Genomic DNA, 23001 nt, shown 5'->3' on the forward strand with positions numbered 1-23001 from the left:
GACCTACTTGCATTTTAAATTGTTTCTTTATCTCTCACCATTTCATGAATTGACATAAAGAGCAAGTCCTTCCTTATACAGGCCACACTGTGCCTCCTCTGGGAGGCATGAAGGTCTCCTGACCCCCTACATTCCAGAAATCAGGGGTCAGCAACAGTGTGCCCTACTTGTGAAAAGCTGTTGACCTCTGGGAGGGGGGCTTGTATGGAAGCAAGTATTAATTTTCAGAATGTGACTGGCCTTGATAACAACACCCTCATCCCATCTCCATGTGTCCTGGAATGTTTTCCAGTCAAGAGGCCTAGAAGGGATCTGTCATCACTGCTTAGCGGCTCAAGGAGATCATTCCGACATCCCTGCCTTTCTCTCTGGACCTGAACAAAGCATTCTATTCCATCTTCTCTGCTCACATCCAAACTATCACATGGGGCCTTCACCTTCGATGACTTGATCGCCGCAAAAAGAAATTAAATTGAAATCAAAAAATAAATAAATACCATGCCCATTTCTCCCTGCTTTGTAATGGAGGGGTATAGAATTTGTGTCTCGGGTGTGTGTGAGTGCCTTTATTTAAAAAAGTATTATCTATAAACAATTAAAATGATCACCCTCCAAGACCATAAAAGGGTTTCATAATGTACTTTAATATAATTTCTTAAGCAATTCTTAATAAAATACAGATAGATAATTATAATTATCAATGCATGTGTGTCATTCAGCACAACAATAGAAGGTTATTAGTCTTTGGGCTGACATGGTGATTATTATTATTTACAGCAAAACATAAAAGAAAGAACATTTGTACAATATTGCTAGGTTTTACCAAAATGATTAATAGAAATGTCTCCTCACATCATGGCATCATCTCAAATGACCAACAGCAAAAGGAAAATGCCCCACCGGATGCTCTCTCAGGGTGGAAAGCTGTCTTCCGTGAATTAGAATGGCCCAAAGGCTAGACTCGTTCTCAAAGCCTCTCTTTCCAAATCTCTGTCAAGTTAATAATACCACGCATAAAGCCTTAGCTAGCTCTATCCATTGCAAATATTTCATGTCCCTTTAATACTAATCTTGGATTTTAAAATTTGCTATTCATTTGATGACCTTCTTACAGAATCCATGGGGAATCTTGTCAGAAACTATAAACAGAGGCAAATCCAGAATGTGTTCTGTCTAAACAGAACATTCCCCTCAATATTCAGCAGTGATTCCGTTCAGTAAAGAAAGAAAGTGGGATGGAGACTCCTTCCGGTCCAAATTAGGGACAAGTTAGAGCAACTCCGTGGATAAACAGAAGGAAAACATTCTCTTCGTTCGTTAGACGTGAAGTGCAGAGAACAGCTGGGCAGACACATCCCTTTAGATTCCCAGCAGAAGGAGCCGTCCATGCTCCACTCTTTCCTGTTTATCTACTATCAAAGTTCCTGCTTCTGAACTCCTGAGCCACGCGTTCATTTTAGGAACCTTTAGAGGTCAGTCCTGTTTTCACTTCTTCACTTCCAAAGTTAAAATGCTGTTGAGGTTAAAAGTTTTATAGCTCACTTATCATAATGAGTATCTTCCTCCGTGGTCCTCTTAGGAGGCCCTTCTAGTGACAGACTTTGGCCTTTGACTACAACCACAAGACAGATTGCCGGAGATAACCCTCTGAAATTCCTCGCAGCACTAGCACCACAAAGGCAAAATGTGTCTGTTTTGGAAAAGAGTCAGACAGGGAGATAAGACAAGGGAGGGGGAACATTTCAATTTGTAGGAGTTATGAGACATAAATAAGTGGTGTACATGCCTTTTCCTAACTCATAGCCCAGGGGTCAAGCAGTTCAAAGATGAAAAAGTATAGCCTAAGAAACCAAGCCACACAAAGGCCTAAGGACTGCTTAACACTATTCAATCCTCTGATTAAAAAATAAATAAATAATCATTACTCACTGGGACAGAAGAATCTGAGAAGTATGCTTATTTCTTTTAATTTTTCATGCCATACAGTCCTACTCCTCCACTAGTGAAAATTGGCGTTTTAGAACGTTTACGTGACAGTTTCATGGCCTTCTTGATAAACTAAATGAAGTGGGCAACAATTTCAAAATATCAGAGATATGATTTCTTTTTTTTTTTTTTTTTGCAGGAAGTAAGATTTTCTGTTCATTAGAAAGTGGAAAGTCACAAGGCTGTCCTCCACCTTCCTTCAGAAAACAAACATCAGCACAGCTATGGATTTTGATAGACCCCAGGTCTGCAGTCAGTGAGAAGAAACAGGAATGGCTGTGCAGTGCTGGCATACACCTTCAATCCCAGCACTTGGGAGGCAGGGGCAGGCTGATAACTGTGCCTTAGAGACCAACCTGGTGCACAGAGTGAGTTCCAGGACAGCAAAAACTCCACAGAGAACCCTGTCTCAAACAACAAACAAACAAACAAAAACAACAAAATGAGAAGGAAAGTAAAGCTAAGCTTTTATTGTTAGATACCTCAGAAATACACTAAGATTTAACTGGCTTTTGCACTTTTGACGTTCTCACATCAAATCCAAGGATAAAAGAGATCGCAGTGCTATCAACATTTGAATACAGACTGCTAAGAGCACGCTTCTGATAGATGAAGTTACAAATCTTTGGTTAGGTATGTAGGAAACTGCTGTAATAAACCCCATCCCTTCGCATGTGGGCATTAGAAGAGTCTTTGGTAACATCAGTACCAACTTTCAAGTGTACCGTTTTACCTTTAGAGTCTGAAGTACACGTCGCCAATGCTATGTGGAACTGAATAAACAAGGCAGAGAGAAAGCTTCCGTATGCTACATGCTGTGTATATACAGCATACGCACACACCATAATGTAATACATGTTACAATCTTGCCATGAGGAAGTAAAAATACTCAGTCAGCCTTCCTTTTCTACCATATGTACATTTTTCCCATATTGCTTTAAAAAAAAATAAGGAAGATCCATTAGATTCAAACGTCGTTTAACTTAAAGGCCTCATCAGACCATATGCGCAGACACTTGAGAAGATGACAGAGTCAAGCTTCCTAGGGTCCTGGAGTCAAAGAAACTCTGCTGGTTCCCACTGCCGAGCAGGTGCACTCCTTCCACCGGGGGCAACATCTGCCGATCCGTCATGGTCCCACTCGGTGACGACCCCAAGAAACTTCCTTGGGAAGAGACAATTTTCTCAGGACTGGCAGCCAGTTTGGGGGATGTGGAGAAGTTATATCCATACAAGGCACAGGGACTGTGCAATCGGAAAGTGTTGTAGGAACCCTGATGGGTCTGGTTAGCAGCAAAGGCATTGCTGGATGGTGACGGGATGATGTACTGCAGTTGAGGGGACATTCCTGAAATCTGCATGGACAGGCTGGTCTGCGGGCAGCTGAAGGTGTCCCCGTCCGTGCCGCCCATGGACATGTTCACAGAGGGGCTGCTCACACTCACATAGGAGGGAGTCCTGGGTGGGGCAAAGGTCTCGCTGCTCTGGTTGGTAAGCCTGTTGTAGGTCTCTGCCAAGGACGTGCTGTATCGGTTGAGAGCAAGGCCTGACCGGGCGCAGGCAGAATAGTCAGCGGGAGCCATACTACACAGCTGGCTGGTGTTGGGCCCCAGATGGAAGGCAGGAGAGGAACAGGAGGAGCCAGACAGCAGGTGAGGGTGCGCAGCAGGAACGCCATTCCCAGTACCTGGGAGTAGAGCTGAAGAACTTGTGTTGCCTATAAAAGAGGTTGCAACGTAAAGAATGACTCCACCCACCATATCTTCCTTTAAATTTCATAAGTGTTCGTACGGTATGTGAGGCTTTTTACAAAGGGGAGAATTACAAAGGTGAAAGGTGGCTTAGCTTTCAATGAATTCTGAACTCAGAGTGAGAAACTTAAGCAAACATACAGTTTCTTAATGTTGTGAAACCAACGACTGGTCAAATGGCTCCAAGGGTAGTAATAAGCAACCTGGGTTGCACACGCAAATGCACAGACACAAGTAAAAAAAAAAAAAAAAAATAATAATAATAATAATGGTGATGATGATGATTAGATAAATGTATTGAAATTTTAGAGGAATATTCTTAAGCCAAATTATCTCTCCTGGTAATGAAGAAGTTTTGTAATACAGAAGACAGTAAGACACTCTAACATGAAATTTTTAAGTTCTATCACAAATTGCTTTCTCAGAATTTTCCTATTGACAAAAATATCACAGAGGCCAAACTTACCAGAAATTGTATAAAACTAAATTTCATCTAATTTTGCCTCTTGCCCCAAATGTGTAATAAACTGTTCTTTTTATCTGTGCTATTTCCCTTCTCTCAATGGTTTTCACTTCCTTACAGAGGGAAAGAACTGCTGGAAGGAAAGCACCGCCTCTCACACCAGGATGCCCCACCTCTCATATGTCTGGAGCTTCTCACTGAGGCCTGTGTGCAGCCATGATTGCACCACTCAGGTCTCTGCTATGCTATCCTTTGTCCCTCAGAGATCTCAAGTCCAGTTAGAAAACAGGTCGGCAAATCACGGGCAACTCAAGAGCAAACGTCTAACAAACGATGCTGTGAAACTCGGAAAAGGCTGCTTAATTCTGCAACCAAAGGATAGCCAAGATGGCCGCTGACTCCCTTCCCTGGATCTGCTGGCAGATTGATGTTTGCAAACTTGACATAACTTAAGAGCAATGGAGAATTCCAACGTGCTGGACAGGCTGTAAAACCTTCATTATTCTAACAACAGTATTTCATTCTGCTTCTTTAAATAATCTAAAAGCCCAAAACAGGCCATGACAATAACTTAAACCCAAGTATGTAAAGTTCTCACTCGGGAGCTGGCAGGATCCTGGTGAAATCTGCCTAGGTGGGTGGCCTAAGAGTCTACCTCCTGAGGAGGAGACACGAGCCCTGGACTGGGCTCAAAAATGGTCCGATCCAGTGTGCCTGAACATATCACAGACCTAGTAAGAAAACCTAGTGAAGAGGCAATAGTGAAGTGGGAGGGACAGGCATGGACAGCTTCCTATGGAATATATCTGACTTTGGAGCCCAGCATCCCATGTCCCAAAGTGAGACATCAGGAGGTCAGAATTATGAAATAAACAGCTAAATCATGCAAGATTGAGCCCCTAACACCACAGGATGACCATCGTTCCTGGCCTGTCACCCGTCAGACAGAAAAGAAATGGGTTCTGGAATAGGACATTGTTAATGATAAACTCAGCATTGGGGTGCAGATAACAAAGTGTGCATTTCTTACACATCTGCCCCTTCTCAGCGACTGGCTGCATGCATGACCCAGGAGACTGAATTACCTTGCTTTGGGATTCCAGGAATATCTTCAAAGGTGAGAGTTCGTAGTGATGGCCTCCAGAATGCATATGACTCCACCAGAGCTTCCAAACCCATTCTAAATGGAAGGGTGGGGGCAAACGGAGTGTAGTTAGGAACAGTTGGGCTTTTCACTAGTAATAAACATTTGAGTGAATGACATGGTACTGACCATGCTCTATCCCTTCTACACTTAGTGGCATGTTCGGAGATTGCCACAGGCAAGGAGAGATGCTTTGGACGGGGTGTAGGAAGAGAATGGAAACCTAGTACATACGATGCCTGCCAACATTCTTAGGACCCCCAAAGCTAACACATGGACCCGCAGAGTGGAGCCCATGCTGGCTACTGTGAGTCCGAGGCTCTGCGGTGCTTTGGTGCTCGCTCTCTCTCTCTCTCTCTCTCTCTCTCTCTCTCTCTCTCTCTCTCTCTCTCTTTCTCTCTCCCTCTCTCTCTCTCTCTCTCCTTGTCTTAGGAGTTCGCCCTCGATCATGAAGGAGATGGTGGCAAAAGCATTCTTATGTCAAGATCTCTTTTATGAAGGGACCTTTCTGCTCATCATTCAGTACCTCAGGAGCTAGCTCAGAGGAAGAACCACTCAAAGAAAACCAGCTTCTGTTCTGGGATACAATCTCCATTGCCAACCAAGGTAGGCCAGCAGGGGGCAGCACTGTCTGCTCGCTTAGCTTTTCACTGTGTGCAGGAGGGTCACCTTTTCTCCATACAAAACTGTAGAGGGGGCTATCCATACAGTATGTCTATACAGTTATTAGAGATGTTTTAAGTTATGATACAACCTCGCCATACCTACTTAATGATTGTTGTGTAAAGTGACAAACTGGGTTGCAGACTACTTACATTACTCGATGTCTTTATATTACATCTGTATGTTTTAAAACAAAAGCAAGAACTGTAAGCGCAAACATAAATAACTTCCTACCATAAGTACATTGGTCTTCCTCCCTCTTCTATCTGGTGGCTAAGGAATACAATCTGGGATCTGGGGTTGAGACTTTCCCTCAACTGTCCCTTCTCAAGGCAGCCTGAGACCTCACTACTCATCTTCGACCATTTCAACCCTAAACAATTTGCTAAAAAGATGACATGGTAGGGACCAGAGTGTATCTCAGGAGTTTACCACTTATCTAGAATACACAGAGCACTGGGTTCATCCACAGCACTGCAGACCAGGGTCAAATGCAACCTGGACATTTCTTGTCACTGTAATATTTCTTGCTATTTTCAACTCAGCTGATAGCCTCCCAGTACCCACAAATCATGAACTAAGAACTAAGGCTAGAGAAAACCACCAGCCGGTCATATGAACTCTCGAACAAAGTACAAAGCAACTTAAAGAGCAGGACCGACTTATGCAGAAAAAACATCTCACATTACTGTCCTTCTTGTTAAGGTTTCACACCCCCTGCTGTGGTGGGCTTGCATGGGGACCTCACTCATTTCTTCAGTCTCAGAGAAGGACAGATCTGGGAAGGCTTTTGGGGGACATTACCAGTCAATACCGATGCTATGGCAGGCTGCCCCAGGAAAAGCACCTGCACCTGTTTCTCCTGGGCTACATGGGCTGGAAGAATGGAGTCTGGCTTCTGACATCATCACCGCTGTCACAGAGTCACAGAGGACTGTTAGCCTGGATCAGAAGAGCCAGTCTGTGACTAGAAGGCACTCTAGCTAACTACGACTTGACCTCCCCAAGTCACTTTCCAGAGATTTCGAGACTGGAGTGTGAGGCTTGAAGCCCTATTATATTTAGCTGTAATTCATTTCATTCTACCTGGTTTTTATTTTTGCTTAATTATTTTTGCAAATCAGACATCAGACCTGTGACCAAACTACAAGCTGAACCCCTGAGATCATACCAACCAGTAATATTTTCTATATGGCAAAATATTCATTTTTGTTATTTATTTATTGGTTTTCTATTAGTTATTTATCAGCTAATTTATTATGTAATTTGTGGGGCCTGAGTTGTCTCCATACTGGGTTACCTGTGAGTTGTATTTAATACCGGACTAATGAATGCTGGATAATGCTTTGAAGGTGTCTATTTAGCTTAAACCGATACTAAACATTGACTACTTTCAAGAGAAAAGAGTTCCCTTATGTTAAAGAGTATTAGTACACACCTTTATTTTAAAAACAGCAACAAACCACCTACTTTTTATTGTCACACAGGTGAGCTTTGGTTAAAGTAGATTTGGATAGTAAAGATACCGACGTTCACTATTAAAATCAGTTTTATTAAAATCAGAAGTCTGTGGAACCACATAGATATGTTTGCTGCTTTCTGTGTAGCAATGTAGCCTGAATTACGTTTCACATCCACAGTTCAGATCCGTAAGGGGAAGTTGCTGAGCAGAGTAAACTCATAGCCCTGTACTGTAGGCTTGGAGGGGCCATGTCGACTGCAAGCTTCTTCTCACTGGGAGCTAGATAATGCTGCCCCAGGCTCCCGCTCCACACTGCCAGTTCCACAAAGGAGTTCAGATATTTTGCAGGAAACAGTTATAAAATATTTATTAGTTGAATCTGGACTTTTGTTAAAAAGCCTTCATTTTCTCCAGTAATGGAGACTTTTCCCATCTAGTTAAACGAAAGATGAAAGGCCCCTCCTGCAGGAGAGTAGCCAAGGCGATAATTCAGACAAGGTGCCTTTGAACAACCTCCACATTTACCAGTGCCCTCATTTATGCTATCGAGTGGCCGAGTTTATTTAGTAAGATGGTTATGTTTTTCCTGAAGTATTTAAGAGAAGAAATTTTTGTACCTTCCTGAGTAAAAACTTTTATAGGGTCAAACCTAAGGCCTAACTGCGGAATGGGGCTATTCTCAGCACATAAATTCACTCTCACATAGCAAATGCCTGCAGGAGGGCTTCCAAGGACTGAAGCTACTGACTCCTGTAAAACAGGCTGCAGAGCCATAAGTAGCCAGGGAAAGACACGTTTTAATTAAACAGGATCGTTTTTATAAAATCGAACCACCCATTGCATGTCCATGTTTATCTTGGGGCTTGATCACCTTGTTTATGTCATGTATGAGGAAAATAAAAATAAAATTTTGTTTTAAAAAGCAGTAAAACTGCACAGCAGAACCAGGGATAATAAAGGAATATTGTGGACTTTTTCATGGACTTTCCTCTCTATTAATATATGAAAAAATAGTACGTCCCTCTATGCCCTCAAGGCTCTATACCTTCAACAAATCCTCCCATATTACATGAGTTCTTTTTTTATTTTTCAGGAAAATAATACATCAATTTGAAATGTTTAAAATTGACAGAATCTTTCACAATGTTAATGCCAGATTTTTTTTTAATATAGAGCAACATTTCATGAGAAAGGATGGAAACTTTATTTCATTAACCAGAAAGCTCTACACTAGTGGTTCTCAACCTTCCTAACACTGTGACCCTTTCATACAGTTCTTCATGTTGTGGTGACCTCTGACTATAAAGCTATTTTCAGTGTTACTTCGTAACTGTAACTTTGCTATAATTTTTATTGCTATTTCATAACTTTAACTTTGCTACCGTATAGATCATAATGTAAATATCTGATAGGCAACCCCCGTGAAAGGGTCATCTGATCCCAGAGGAATCGAAACCCATAGGTTGAGTCCTACTTCTCAATATAGACACAATACATTTCCTGTAACAAGGCAGTCACTTGAAGCAAATTAAGAATATTGAGTTTTAACAAGATTCAGAGTGTTAAAATATAATCCATTATTTCTGTCTGTTGATTTAAAACATTATAGGTTTTATTAGAATCAAAAGAAATAGCACAAAGCACCATCTGAGGCCAAGCCTACATATTTCCATACAGCCAATGTGGGGTGAACCCAGTCAGTCCTAGCCTGTGCCCCCAAAACTCAGCAAACAGGGCTGGGGATTTATTTCTCACCTGTGGTGCTGATTGCTTTCAATAACATGATTTAAATAACCAAATCTTTTCATTGTGCAGGCATATCTAGAATTCTTCCTCGAAATTTACCCTCTGAACCCATCGTCTGATTTCTTATATAAGGCTCCTTCATTATTACTTTCTATCCAAAATATATGTTAAGACTATTCATAAGTCGTTGCCTCATAAAGGAACTTCTCTCCAGTGTCAGAGGCAGTGAGGTCTTTTGCAAACTCATCAGCAGTGTGGGTGTGGTTCCTGATGTTTACTCTCAAAATCTCAGTGTGGCCCTCCTATAGGTCCAAGAGTTTTAATACCTTGATTTCCTACTTAAGAAAGAGAACTAAAGCCAACACAAGGCTCTAAAATGTTGTTCTGATACAACCTAAGACACAAGAAGGGTTTAACCAAGCATTTGACAGGGCAGGAAAAGTCACCACACAGGTTCCCTTCAGCCTCTACACCCATCATTTGAGGGCTACTAAACTATGATTTTTTTTTCATTGTTTTCAAAATGTCTGCAAGGTAAGATAAGCAGGAGCAAAAAAAAAAAAAACAACAACAAAACCAAACAAAACAAAACAAAACAAAAAACAACCAACAAAACAAGCAAACAAAAACAATCGCCAGGCAAAACTTTTAACTACAAAACATATTTTAAAAGGCATAAAGCAATTTTGATGCAGGAGATAAATTTGTTAGCACCTGCAAACCTTCCCATAGGGTGAAGCACTTCAGAAAAAGCTCTCCTATTGGCCAGTCTTGTTGCTCCTCCTACACTAAACTTCAAAAGAAGCTCTCCTATTGGCTAGTCATGGTGATCCCCCTACATTAATTGGAAGGTCACTCTAAGATCTAATATCACTGTGTTTAGTATTTAAACTGTGTGTTGTTTAGGTGATGCCACTGTAAAGGAGGATGGCACCAAGCCTCTTTAGCAACTGAGTATGTTTTGAGTCCTGTCTGTCACCTATCTTGACCATTTAATTAGCTGAAAACACTGAAAATGTAGACTATTACCTGACTGCTTTTCTTTCTAAAATGTCAAGTGGAATCACTTCTTGATAATTGAGTATTTTCACTTCATTTAGACAAACCTAGTTAATGCCAGTTTCAAAACATATCAGAATAATTTAGGGAGTGATGTAATAGAGAAGTTCAAAGGCTGCTTGTCATAAGATGTCTTCAGAAGAGTGAGCATAGCAAAGCCTTCCCAGAAAGAGCATTAAGAGAATGTTTCTCTATTATCACCCTCTATCACAAACAATGATTTCTTAAAATGTAACACTGAGCTGTACCAGAATAGAATCATTATCAATAAATTTAGAAACTTGCAGCAAACAGACTAGATGATCTTCTCCTTGATAAAAGTAATAAAGTGGGATTAATTGTGGTAGCTATCTCCTTCACTGCAAACACTGGAAAACACAACACAGAAAAAATAAACAAGTGTGTGGCTGTCCGTAGAGCCAAGACAGATTTGGAAACTGGAGATCTGGGTTTCTTGGCAATGTGAAATGGCTTCATATTCCAGCTGGAAATCTGAGTTAACAAGAGACTCTACCACTATCCAGAGAGAATCAATAGACAGTGTGTTATCACTAAGAACATTCTAAACCAAAAGCAGAGGCAGGAAGGACAATTTCTTGGAATAGGGAAGCCCATGGCCCCTAAGAGCAGAATTCTCCATGGCTCCTCCAGAAATAACATGCAATCCACATGCCAAGAGCCTATATCTTCACCCCCACCACATGCATGATGTTTACCTTAGGGCAGGCAACAGGGCTACATACACTCTATACCTGTTACCTCCAAGACACAGTAATGTTTACCAATTTAATCTGTCATCCGAATAATTCCAAGCTATGTTTGTTAAGTTAACCTTTATGCTTGTAATCAAAAAAAATCACATTCAAGTTTCAAATATATTCACTAGAACAGCCAGAAGGTTTTATTAGGAATTACCTGTTCCTCCCAGAGTCTCGGAAGCCTTTGGCAAATGGATTCCTGTCTATCTTCAGGCGAGTAATCTGCGGTGTAGAAAAGCAATTGTGTCAAATCTTATGTAAGCATTGTAATCTTAAATAAGAACATTATTTAAAAGTTAAGGTAACGGTAGAACTAAAAACAATCCATAAATTAACCGACAGAGGGTTCTATTGTGTTCCTTATGTGTTTTAATATCCTGATAGTGAAGGTTGACTTTAGATGTCACCTAGAACATCTGCTGAGAAACAGTTCACTCATTTTCCTTCTAAGTATGAGAATAAAGGACTGGTTTGGTTTGAACATTCTTGAAGAAGTAGACTGAGTAAGCCCCCTGTTGATTGTTCCTATCTGACCATCCTGTCAAGCTGAAGTTATTCCCTTCCGCTCTAGGATGTGGTTTAGCACTGATTCTCTTGTAATAGTGTTAGGGATGGAGGACCATTGCCTTGCTCTCCACGTAGCACACAGTGTGAGAGGAAGTCAGATGGCACAGATAACTCTGTATGTGTAACAGAGAGACAGGGGGGAAAGATGAATTGGGCTTTGTTATAACATATGCTGTTCTCTCTTCGTGCACTAATTTTTCCCAAGGAGAAGATACATTTTCTGTCCCTAATATATTTTAATAATCCTAAATCTCTCTAGACCTTCAAATGGTTACTTGCATATTTCTTCCTAAAAGTCTGTATGTCCCAAAGTGACAATGGGAACAGGAAAGGCTGAGCCCCTTCGGCTGGAAAGCAGAAGCGTTGAGGGTCAGTCTTAAAGACGAGCACACGGGTTGCCACTGAGATGAGTGCAGGGGCTAAGAAGTAACCGACAACAGTCTGGCTGGCAGGTGAATGAGTGAATGAATGAATGTATGTATGAAGATATGAAACAAAAAGAAGGGAATCTAACACAGACCACGTCAGCAGCCACCACTTAGAAAACTGGTTGAAATGGAATGGATTAAACATTTTGCCTACAATTAATACTCTTTCTCTCTTGATTTTTTTGGGGGGATTTTTGTGTTTTAAGTTGAAATAAGAGTCACATCATTTCCTCCCTCCATGTTTTCCTTCCAGCTACTCCCATGTCCATTCTCAAGTTGACAATCTCTTTTTCTTTCAATACTGTTACATGTATGTGTACACGCACAGGTGCATGCATTTATACAACTCTGTGTGTGTGTGTGTGTGTGTGTGTGTGTGTGTGTACACAAACTTCTAAGTCCACTTTTTATTGTTTATGTTCATACGGCTTCAGAACTGATCACTCTGCATTGGACAACCAATAAGAGGGCTTGACGCTCACTCTCTTTTCTCAGTGTAAAACAACCATAAAGAAACAACCTTTTGCCTATACAGAAGTGAAGCACTTCATTTCTCAAGCTGTTTAAACCATCATAAAAGCATCGTTTAAAAATTGCTGGTCTTTTAGACTATAATGCACATCAGTGCCCTGCAAAATACTTCAAATCATAGTTGAAGAGAAAAAGCCCTTTAGAAAGCATCCAAAAAGTATATATAGGAGAAATCCTTCTGAAATATTTCTTATAATTTATGGGTTGTAGTTTTAAAGCCAAATCTCATGTTCTAAGATACAACTACCTTTTCACACTTTACATGTCTATTTTCTGGGTAACCAACACGCCTTCTAATTTTAATTAAGACATTATGATTCAATATCTCAAGATAGAAAGTAAAAATACACTGCCAATGGCAAGAAACGCGCTCAGCTGAAGTCATCACTACCATAATCCTGCCTGGGAATCTGTGGTCTTGGAGATGTCGCTGTGTATACACAGGCATACTGTGAGTGTCATGTACAGCAAATGCTTTACAGTAATGCCTAGCATTTAGATAGAACAATAAAGAGAGCTGGCTCTCTCTTTACACCTACAGAGTCTAGCAAGAGGGCCACTGAGACAATACCTGCTGATTCTGATAGGCAGTGACAGTTGTGAAGACTGTTTCTGGAAAGGAGAACGCCTTCACTCCCTCTCCCGAGGGAACGGGCTTGATGGGGGACAGATCGTCCCCGCAGTCTTTACGGATGATGTGCACTCGCGGTTGGTATTTGTGCATAGAATGAAGAATGATCTAGATCAAGGGAGGAAAGCCACATTAAACAGGAACCACTCTACTGCAGTTTGATGGTATGAACAAATATGTAACGTGGAAAATAACCTTTTCCAGGAGAGTCCCATTTCTGAAGATAATTTCTGAAGTTAATTTAACAAAATACTGCAAAGCCTCATGGAAGGGGTAGGAAGACATCTGTAGCATTCATATAAAAATGCAAATCGCTTTAATAAAATCCTCAGTACAGCCACATGAAATAAACATCAACTTCTATTGCTTAAAATACAATAATATATTCATAAAGATTTTCTTTATAATGAATTGAATAAAACCAGAGTCAGTACCAATGAAATGAAATGGAAATGATCATTTACTTTGCGCCAAACCCATCTTCTGAAAGATACATGCGAAGGTTTTCAAACTCCAAGGGATTTGCTCCTCTGTGGGTGACTGCACCCACACATCCCGCTGTCTCCTGTGTTTGTTCTACAAAATCTGTAGTTTGTCAGAATAGTATAGTGTCTGTGCCCCTATTAAAGTCCCAGACTAGAGACTGGAAAACCTGCCCTGCCCAGTCTCTCATGTAGGCACCAAGATCCTAAGGTTTGTCCTAAGGAATTGCTCTAGATTCAGAAAAGTATTTCATATACAGAGGTGGACATCATGTAATCGTTAACATGGAAGAACTATAAGTCACTTACATGCCCAGCATACTCATGCTACCATAGAGTAGTCACCAAGGAACAACTACATCCTGAGATGTGATGTTACAAAGCTGTTGCTAACACTGTTTGGGCAAATTTTCAATCATACAATAAAATGCTGGTTTTTAATCTTAAGGTGATAAAACAGTGCCTAATTGTTTAGGTACATTTTATGAAACAGAGTACGGCGGCTCATAAAGAGATTTGAACAATGATCACCTCTGATGATGGGATCACAGGTCAGGGTGTGTGTGTGTGTGTGTGTGTGTGTGTGTGTGTGTGTGTGTGTGTTTGCATGGGAGGCACATTTGATGTTTTATGTTTTAATACTTTCATAAACAGCAGATTTTAAATTTTTTCTTGGGTTCTATATTCATAAATAACTTTAGCTGATGAGTAGGAAAATTTTCTGAACTCTAAGCTTTAAATTCAATATCTTGGTTATTATGAATCTAGAAGGAAAATACCTAAATGAAAGTTCATGGGAAGTGTGGTGTTTGAAGATGTGCTTCATGTTGGTCTGGATGCAGGCAATTTAATAAGCCAACTTCAGAGCTTTGGGTCAGCTCAAACCCAAATAGCCCTGTACTCAGAGAATGTCTGCTGTCAGAAGAGCAGGCCTTTACTCTTAAGATAGCCAATACTGCAACTGGTGGGTGTTTTGCTTGTTTGTTTGTTTGTTTGGTTGGTTGGTTGGTTTTATTTTTTCTCGTTTGCTCTGTATGTAAATGGAAGAAATACTGGAAGGAAATAGATCTAAAGACCTTGCCAACTCTTTGAGGGAGGCAGTGTGAATACAAGAAACTGCAAAAGGGGGCAGCGGTCCTCATCACCACCTGAGAGAACACGGGCAGAAATCAGCTGCCTCTTTCTAGAACCAGGAAAAGGAAATAATTTAAGCAAACTATTAGCATCTTTGACCAGAAAACTTTTAAATGAGTAAAACTACAATACACAGTAGTAAACCCTGTGTTGCCAGAGATGTGTACTGGTTTTTTTAATAGTTTCTGTTGGTTTTAAGTATGTGTGTTCACTGCCACCATTTGAAAGGTATGCCTTGCTATAAACCAGGATAAAAGAACACAAAAATGAAAGTGTATACAAAGAGTTGAACCATTAGCACAGTCTAGAAAACTTTTTTTTCTTCTGTCTTCTTTAGTTCTTTAGGTTTTTTTTTTTTTTTTTTTTTTTTTTTTTTTGACAAGGTTTCTCTGTGTAGTCCTGGCTGTCCTGGAAATTACTCTGTAGAACAAGCTGGCCTCGATCTGCCTGGGATTAAAGGCCTGTGCCATCACTGCCCAGCGGCTAAACAAAGTTTCAGTAGATGAGGAATGCCTTTTGCTCACTTCCTTGTTACTAGGTTCTGTCCACTAATTCTGATTTCAAAAGATATCAAAATCTACACTTTAATCATTGGTAAAGTTTCTAGCCTGGCAGAGTTTGTCTGCTTGTTTGCTTTGTTTCCTGAGCGATGCTAGGGTAAGGAGAGCAGCTGACGTGAGGTCAGCTTTCCGACTTCCAGGCAGGAACATGCCTGTTTTACATTTGGGGTTCTGCATGATGTTTCTTTTTTTTTTTTTATTAACTTGAGTATTTCTTATATACATTTCGAATGTTATTCCCTTTCCCGGTTTCCGGGCAAACATCCCCCTAATCCCTCCCCCTCCCCTTCGTTATGGGTGTTCCCCTCCCCATCCTCACCGCATTGCTGCCCTCCCCCCAACAATCACGTTCACTGGGGGTTCAGTCTTAGCAGGACCAAGGGCTTCCCCTTCCACTGGTGCTCATACTAGGAGATTCATCTGCATGATGTTTCTAAGCCTCAACAGATTGTTTTTTAAATAATAAGTCCTACAGAACCTACAGACTTCTGAGTCCTCAGAGGTTCCTAGGCCGTGGGTCTGTTGTCCTTTCCTGTCTACATGCCTTCACTATGAATTTACATTACATGGGCAGGCACAGTCCCTGGGCTAGGCTCAATAGAAGAAACACACAGGAATGGTTTTGAGACTGTAGATGCAGTTAATTGAGTCCCAGCTTGTGTCTCGCTCCCCACCTGCAAACCTGCCCTGGTCCTTTTCCTATGATTTACTATTGCAATAGCACACTCTTTTCAAAGTTAACATAAAATAGCAAATGTCCACTTTTAATGTAATAACCTCAACATCAAATCAACTTTTCACCCCTTTATTGAGCTGATTTTCTCTTTAGAAAATTGTCTTGCAATAGGTATCTTCCAGGGTTGAAAAGTTTCAACCTTCCTGTTCTCCAAGCTAAGAATTAAAATGTTGGTGGCTGGAGAGATGACTCGGCAGTTTAGAGCTCACAATTGTTTGTAACTCCTGCTTGAGTGGCTCTGACACCCTCACACATACACGCATGTACGCAAAACACCAGTGCACATAAAGTAAATAAATTAATTTTAGAAAAAAAAAAGGATCAAAACGTCAGCAGCACTCAAATGGCAGCATCTAAAAACTCCAAGAGAAAAGTGATTCCCACAGCAGAACGGGAGGGGGGAGAAAAAGACACGAAATTTCATATAATTAAGCCAAAAGTGTACAGCCAATTCCAGAGCATTGGAGTGGAATGATTTGGAATGGAGGTAGTAAAGGGCTCTTTATTTTTACAGCCTTGTCTTATGAAGACTGTTCTCTCAAGGACATGCCTCCATTCAGTTTTATACGTGTCCGCTCATTTGTTTATACCCTTACCATGTTTTCAAAAGTGAATTTGGATGGGGTATAATGAAATGGGGTGCAAAAACTGATTGATAAATGCCTGTGTTCACACATTAACTGATAATGTATTTTAAGAGTCTATAGAAAATATAGTGTATCCCTGGAATTTTTGAGAGAACACGAAGCAAGCTCAGTTCTTCTTTATCATCATAGTATCACCATTTGTTTCTTAGTGAGTTAGCAAATGCAAAACTGGCAAGATGGCTCAGTAAGGATGATAAGTGCTGCCAAGTCTAACGACCTGAGCTCCTTCCCTGGTAGAAGGAGTGAACGGACTTCTGCGAGTGTACTCTGACCTCTAGGCTTGCGCAGTGGCATGCATTGACCCACAACCACCCATTCTCATAAATAAATAAATAAATAAATAAATAAATAAATAAATAAATAAATAAATAAATAAGATAAACCGTCCCATTTATAAGAATAGTAAGACAACAATATTTTTCTTACTGAGTAGGATACCTCGGACCACCAGCCATTTAAAAAAAATGAGATCATAATTATAGCTTAAATAATCATACCTTATGTGTACTCTCTATACTATCTGTTCTGTTTAGACAGGATTTGGTCAGGGGACTAGCTATAACATTAGAAAAGGCATACAGACCTATATTCACAAACAGAGTGAACTCATTTATAGGCTTCTTTTCTACTTTAAAGACTAGAGTTGAGGGGCTGGGGATGTGGCTCAGTAGTAAAGCACTTCTGCTGGCCTTAACCTCTATCACTGCTAATTAGTTAATTATGAAATAGATTTGTATCAAAAGAAGCATAGTTCTTTTTCTTACCCCCCCCCATTGGATAGTTTATTTATTTACATTTCAAACCTTATTCTCCTTCCCAGTTTCCCCACTGTAAACCCCCTGTCCCATCCCACCCCCCTGCTTCTATGAGGGAGAAGCCTACGTCTTTATCTGACAGCTGGATAGTTTGACAGATGGGGCTTCTAGTTTTTCAGTTCAGTGGAACTTGTTGATGACTGGGGGGAAAAATGTTTTTTTTCTAGATGACAAACTCTCAAGATTGGATTAAGCCAAGCAAAGGACCTAAAAGGACCAGATAACAATGCCCCTCCCTGGGGTGGGGATTTAGCTCAGTGGTAGAGTGCTTGCCTAGCAAGCACAAGGCCCTGGGTTCGGTCCCCAGGTCCGGAAAAAAAAAAAAAGAAAAGAAAAGAAAAAACAAAAAAACAAAAAAACAAAAACAAAAAAACAAAAAACAATGCCCCTCCCCACATCCCCAATCCCTCCCCTCTCCCCCTACCCCTTCCTACAAGCCTTACAACACCAGCTATGCCTCAGTTTAAGTAGTGTGGAAACTATCAGTTAATCACGGGCATAGTAGGGTTCTCTTTTGTTCTTCTGTGACACTGTGTTTCAGGCCCTTTTAAACGCACTCTTTCAAGTTTGCCAGCTGCCTTGTGTCTCTAATTCCAATACCACCCATGAGAAAACAAGGCCACGGGAGTGGAACTGACTTGCCAGGGAATCACAGATGTGGCATCCTTCTCAACCACTTCAACTTCCTTCCCAATGAGAAAGCTCAAGCACTGTTCCTGCATCATCTTGCTTCCCCATCTGACTTTTCAAGGAGAAACCATAGGAGAGTGTAGGCACGTGTGACAGGAAATCATCAGCAGTGGAGACACACGCACTCCTACAAGCCTATGAATATAGCTCTGAGACAGAGCCCATTTCCAAAGCATCCCCAGAACTACAGATAAGAAGTTGCTGCAGCTCAAAGTGCACCCTCAAACCTCTTCTCCTTTTAAGAGAAATGCTCAAGGAAATGCTTTCCTCAGAAGACAGGTTCCAGGAAAACAAGGAAACATGCATGAGGTAAGAAACTATCACCCAAGCATAGGACCTTCCTATCCAAGGGAAGGCCAAAAGCCACCCTTGGTTTGTACCAAAGCTATCATAAGGTTACCCAGAATCCCCAAGGATCAAAAGGATCTACAAAGTTATCCCAACATTCAAGGATGAGCTGTGGCTCTGAGGGACATTGCCACTCTGAATCTTCCTTAATTTCCTTTTCTGAACCAAGTCTAGTATTTGAGAAGCTAAAAAGTCACTCTGGGGAAATCATATCATCTCCTGCGGAAGCGAGTCTAGTCAATGCCTACAAGACTTGGCTTACCTGGGATCACTTTATGCTAATTTAATAACGCTCCCAGGGCCCCAGAGTTCTCCAGTCACAAAGCTGCATATGCGTGGAAATGTTAACACAGTAAATTGGAGAGGGTTAGGTGACTGAGAGACTAAAATGTAAGAAAGGAATCTGGGAAATTAAACTCTGTCCTGTGCGGTTTTATTAGAGGTGACACTGACTTCTTTTAGAATTGGTGGAATGACAGAAGTGAAAAGACTGCAAAAGCTAAAGCCCCCAAGGGTCTCTGCTTAAGCCCCACCACACAGCACTGCCTGCAGTGACCTGAGCTGCAAGCAGCACAAATACAAGCATTTTCCCAGTCTCTAATCTGCTTTCACTCGGGCTCAGCTAAGAGTCCACGCAGCAGAGGACTTCCTGTACTCTTCCTAGGCTTCCTGTGCTGGGATGACTGTACTCTAGGAGCAGCAGACAGGGAACCCATCTGTGAGGGCTCCTTTCTCACCCCACGGAGGCAAGAAACTCACAAAACCAGTTTCTGCCCAGTGTCCTTGATCATTTAACAATCTTCAAGAACACATTTTTCCCCCCAAGGAATAATGTGGAAAGGCCTTCCCCTCCAGTCAACTGGACACTAACATTCACAAGGCCATGCCCTTGCTTCTTAAGGTCACAGATCTCTTGTGCCCCTATGGACGCCCTTTCAATCCCTTGATTAAACAGTACATCTTGTCACAACTGTAAAAGAACACTTCACTAGTAGCCAGAACACTTCATTATTGTTGTTGTTGTTGTTGTTGTTGTTGTTATTTGCTGCATTTAGAAACTTTTCTAACAGCGAGATTCTTTAGGTCCATGTCACTGGACTTCAATTTGGAACTATTCTTTTATGTTTTGAACAAATAGTGTGTGATGGTTAATTTTAATCTATTGACTTGGCCAGGACACTGTATCCATATTTTTAAGCAAATAGTGACAAAGATATGGCTGTGGAAATATGGCTTAGAGACAAATACTTAATCAGTAGACATGTGAAAAGCAGATTAGTCTCTGTAGCAGTAAGTGGCCATCATCCAATCAGTTGAAGGCTCTAAGAGAAAACAGAGTAAGGTCCCGGGAAGAAGAGAAAATTCTGATAACAGACTAGCTTTAGGTTCAAGTCATAACTTCAGTTCTTCCTAGGTCTCCAAAAGATAGAAGTGGCCCACTCTCCCACAATGACGTGAACATGTTTATTCTCTATCTCCTCCCCCATCCCTCTCTCCTCTCTCTCCTACCTCAATCTCTTTCTTCTCTCTGACTCCTCTCTCACATACAAATACATAATATTTTTCCTGTATGTATGTATTATACATTATACATAAAATATACGTATATTATACATACACACATACATATTATATTTTCTGGGAAATTTCTTTTAGATAAAAACTACTAAAATTAGAAATCTAAAAACACAGATTACTGAATCTACACATAAAACTTTTTATGGTACATACTATATATAAAACCAGCGCCCTTAACTAAAAGTATTAGAACTGTAAGATGACTGTGTTGATATAAATTCTTTATCAGTTAATGGTTTAGGGCACAATTATCTTTTTAAAAAATATAATCTTAAAGTGTAGAATTCAGGACACTCATTTGTGTTTTGAAAGTAAGCAGCACCAAATAGCATTCAGTCTAAATCCCCTACTAAGGGGGAAAACAGACCCTTTCCGATGAGTGCACCAGCAACAGCTCACACAGAGGAAATTGTGACACGTTTCAGCACAGTAAGCAAGTGAACAGTAGCTGTAACAATTTGATTGTGGATTTATAAAAGTAAAGAAAAAGAAAATAAAGTTGTCTACTAAAATAGAAGAAAAAACAAAGTGTCTATTTCCTCTGATTCAGTCTGAAGTCATAAAAGTGGCCATAGTTTGTCATGTCCTTAGCTGTGCTTTAAAAGGCAGACACTGCATTTGCAACAAAAAGGTGACCATCCCAAGGTTCCCATCAAGGTGATAAGACATCTAGACAGCTGCAAACCACAGCACAAGCAATAAATTAATGTTCATTTCAGTTTTATTTTGTGACTCGTTTATAAGTAACCTGTGTGTGCTCTTTGGCTGGGAAATAATGAAGTTGGTATTTCTTTCCTGTATGCATTATTCAAACAGCATGTCAGTTCTTCTGAATCAAAACTCTAACAACAATACACCTAACAGCAATGCTAGCTTTGAACAGAAATCAACGTTATCCAGAGTTAGTGAGTATTTTAAAAAAAAAATTGCGCAGAACCCTGCCTAAAATCAGCAAGCTGTTAACAACGACTGACTGTCTTTTCTGAGTGGTTGGACTTGATCCACGTATCAAGTTTCAGCAGTTTTAAGAGTAAAGGGAACTGTAACATACTTCGACACATTAGATGTCATTGCAAAACAATTGGGAACTTGCAGATGGAAGGCACAAACAGAGTAAGCCCAGGCCGTGAGCCGCATCTGGGAAAAGAGCTGGATGCGTAGAAGACTTAATAAATCATCCCTGTTACCAAACTTCCAAACACAGTTCAAGTATAATAATTAGCCCCTCATGGGATTTCAGATAATTTTTTTTTTTTTTTGGTCTCTGCCTTGGTTCCTTTAAGTCCAATACAAAGCAAATATCTGGTTTAAGCTTAATAAATGCTTCATGGGACACTTCAGCTACAGACATGGTCTCTGATACAAATACATACATTGATTTGGCATATATTGTTTCCCCACTGACCAAAGGGAAAGGAGTGTCACAATCTCAGCAGTTTTCAGCTAGGCTCTGGGTTGTCACCTGATGGTCATGCCAGAGAGGCTGTCTACTTACATGGCCTTGGTCATCCAGTTCGTTGTTGGTAAGTTTCAGCTTGTCGAAGCTGATCACTTGTCTCATCCAAGTCTCCCCAGAGGCCGGTGAGTCTGGATGAATGTATACTCGGGGTGGCACCGGGGAATCAGCATTTCCTGCCACCATCCATTTAGAGCTGTGGTAAACATATCTACATGGCAAAGACAAGACTATCAGAATGTGAACTATTTCTTGTAATTAACAACTCAAAGCAAATGTGCACCCTTTTCTAAAAGTCTAACACAAACTTATTTCTCTCCACACCCAAAAGAAACCTTTAAGCAAACTTTTGAGTTTGTACTATGAAGCCTTGTATAACTCAGAGTAAACATCTTTTTGATGGCTTAGTGAAAATATACAGGCTGTCTCCTCCCATAAATGCCACATATCGTGATCCTAACGTATTACACATACAATAGACATAATTTACATTCTGGTAGTTTTCATCTGAATAGTTAACTGACATGAAGACAGTACGAAACTGTCACTCTCACCTCTGAGTAAACCTACTTCAGTGTCTTATTTTAAAGTTTTCTACTTCCTGAATGATAACTTCCCTTCTCAGGCTCCATACAGCCTGGTGGGATAAAAGTGGAGAGGTGAGAGAAAACTGTTACATTGTTTTTTGGGGAGAAAAAAAATGTATCATTTTAACATGTAGGACTGTTTTTCCCAACATAAGCAGAGAATAAAATAATTCAGGATAATTTAAATTTTTTGAAGAATCATAAAATGTAAGGCTATCATTAATCTTTCGTGCTTCTCTTTCTTGACCTTCCAAGAAAATCACTTCAGTTAGCAAGTTCTAATTTCCAACTATCGATACTCAACATGCAAGGCACACTTGTATAGACCTGCCAATTAAGATTATTTTCACAGTTAAAAAACATAATAGCCTACTCTGTTTCTTTTTAAATATTCAAAAATAAATTGACTCAGCAATAAAAACATTCAAGCAATAAAATTTCCAGGAATAAATAAAATCTGAAAATTCAAGTGTACAATTCAGATTATTATCGCAGTGTGAATCTAAAAAAAAGAAAATAGAAAGTAGGATATTGAAAAAGTGACATGAGATTATACATTTAGATATGCTTTATCCTATTCACGTGTTAAAATACTGCACAAAATTTATGGTGATAACTTTCAGGTAAGTCAGAAACACCTGTGTGTCAAACGCACATCTTTTTACAACAGCACGAAACGTTTTCTTACATCCATATTTGGTGAAGCTCTTTGTCTCAGCTGTGGTTACGCATTTCAGTGAACTCAATTTTAAGCTCAATATCCCTTGTAGATTTTAATT

General features: G+C 40.3%; 1 protein-coding gene across 2 annotated transcripts in view; it reads right to left on the bottom strand.

Moving 5' to 3' along the window:
• Positions 1-626: 626 nt before the first annotated feature.
• The window catches only part of Tbx18 (T-box transcription factor 18), a 28027-nt gene continuing 5652 nt past the window's right edge, over positions 627-23001 (bottom strand). Inside the window, exons 4-8 of one of the 2 annotated variants that reach the window (XR_015626663.1) lie at positions 21675-21846; positions 13130-13297; positions 11190-11254; positions 5286-6949; positions 627-3703 (exon numbers count right to left, since the gene is read on the bottom strand). Coding sequence is in view for 1 of the 2 variants with exons in the window: in NM_001108173.1 (NP_001101643.1) it covers positions 2982-3703; positions 5286-5380; positions 11190-11254; positions 13130-13297; positions 21675-21846 (1222 nt within the window). In the remaining variant the exon portion in view is untranslated. 2 annotated transcript variants of the gene reach the window in all.

The sequence above is a fragment of the Rattus norvegicus genome, chromosome 8 (genome assembly GCF_021556685.1).
Source record: "Rattus norvegicus strain SHRSP/BbbUtx chromosome 8, alternate assembly SHRSP_T2T, whole genome shotgun sequence".
Classification (NCBI taxonomy): Eukaryota; Metazoa; Chordata; class Mammalia; order Rodentia; family Muridae; genus Rattus; species Rattus norvegicus.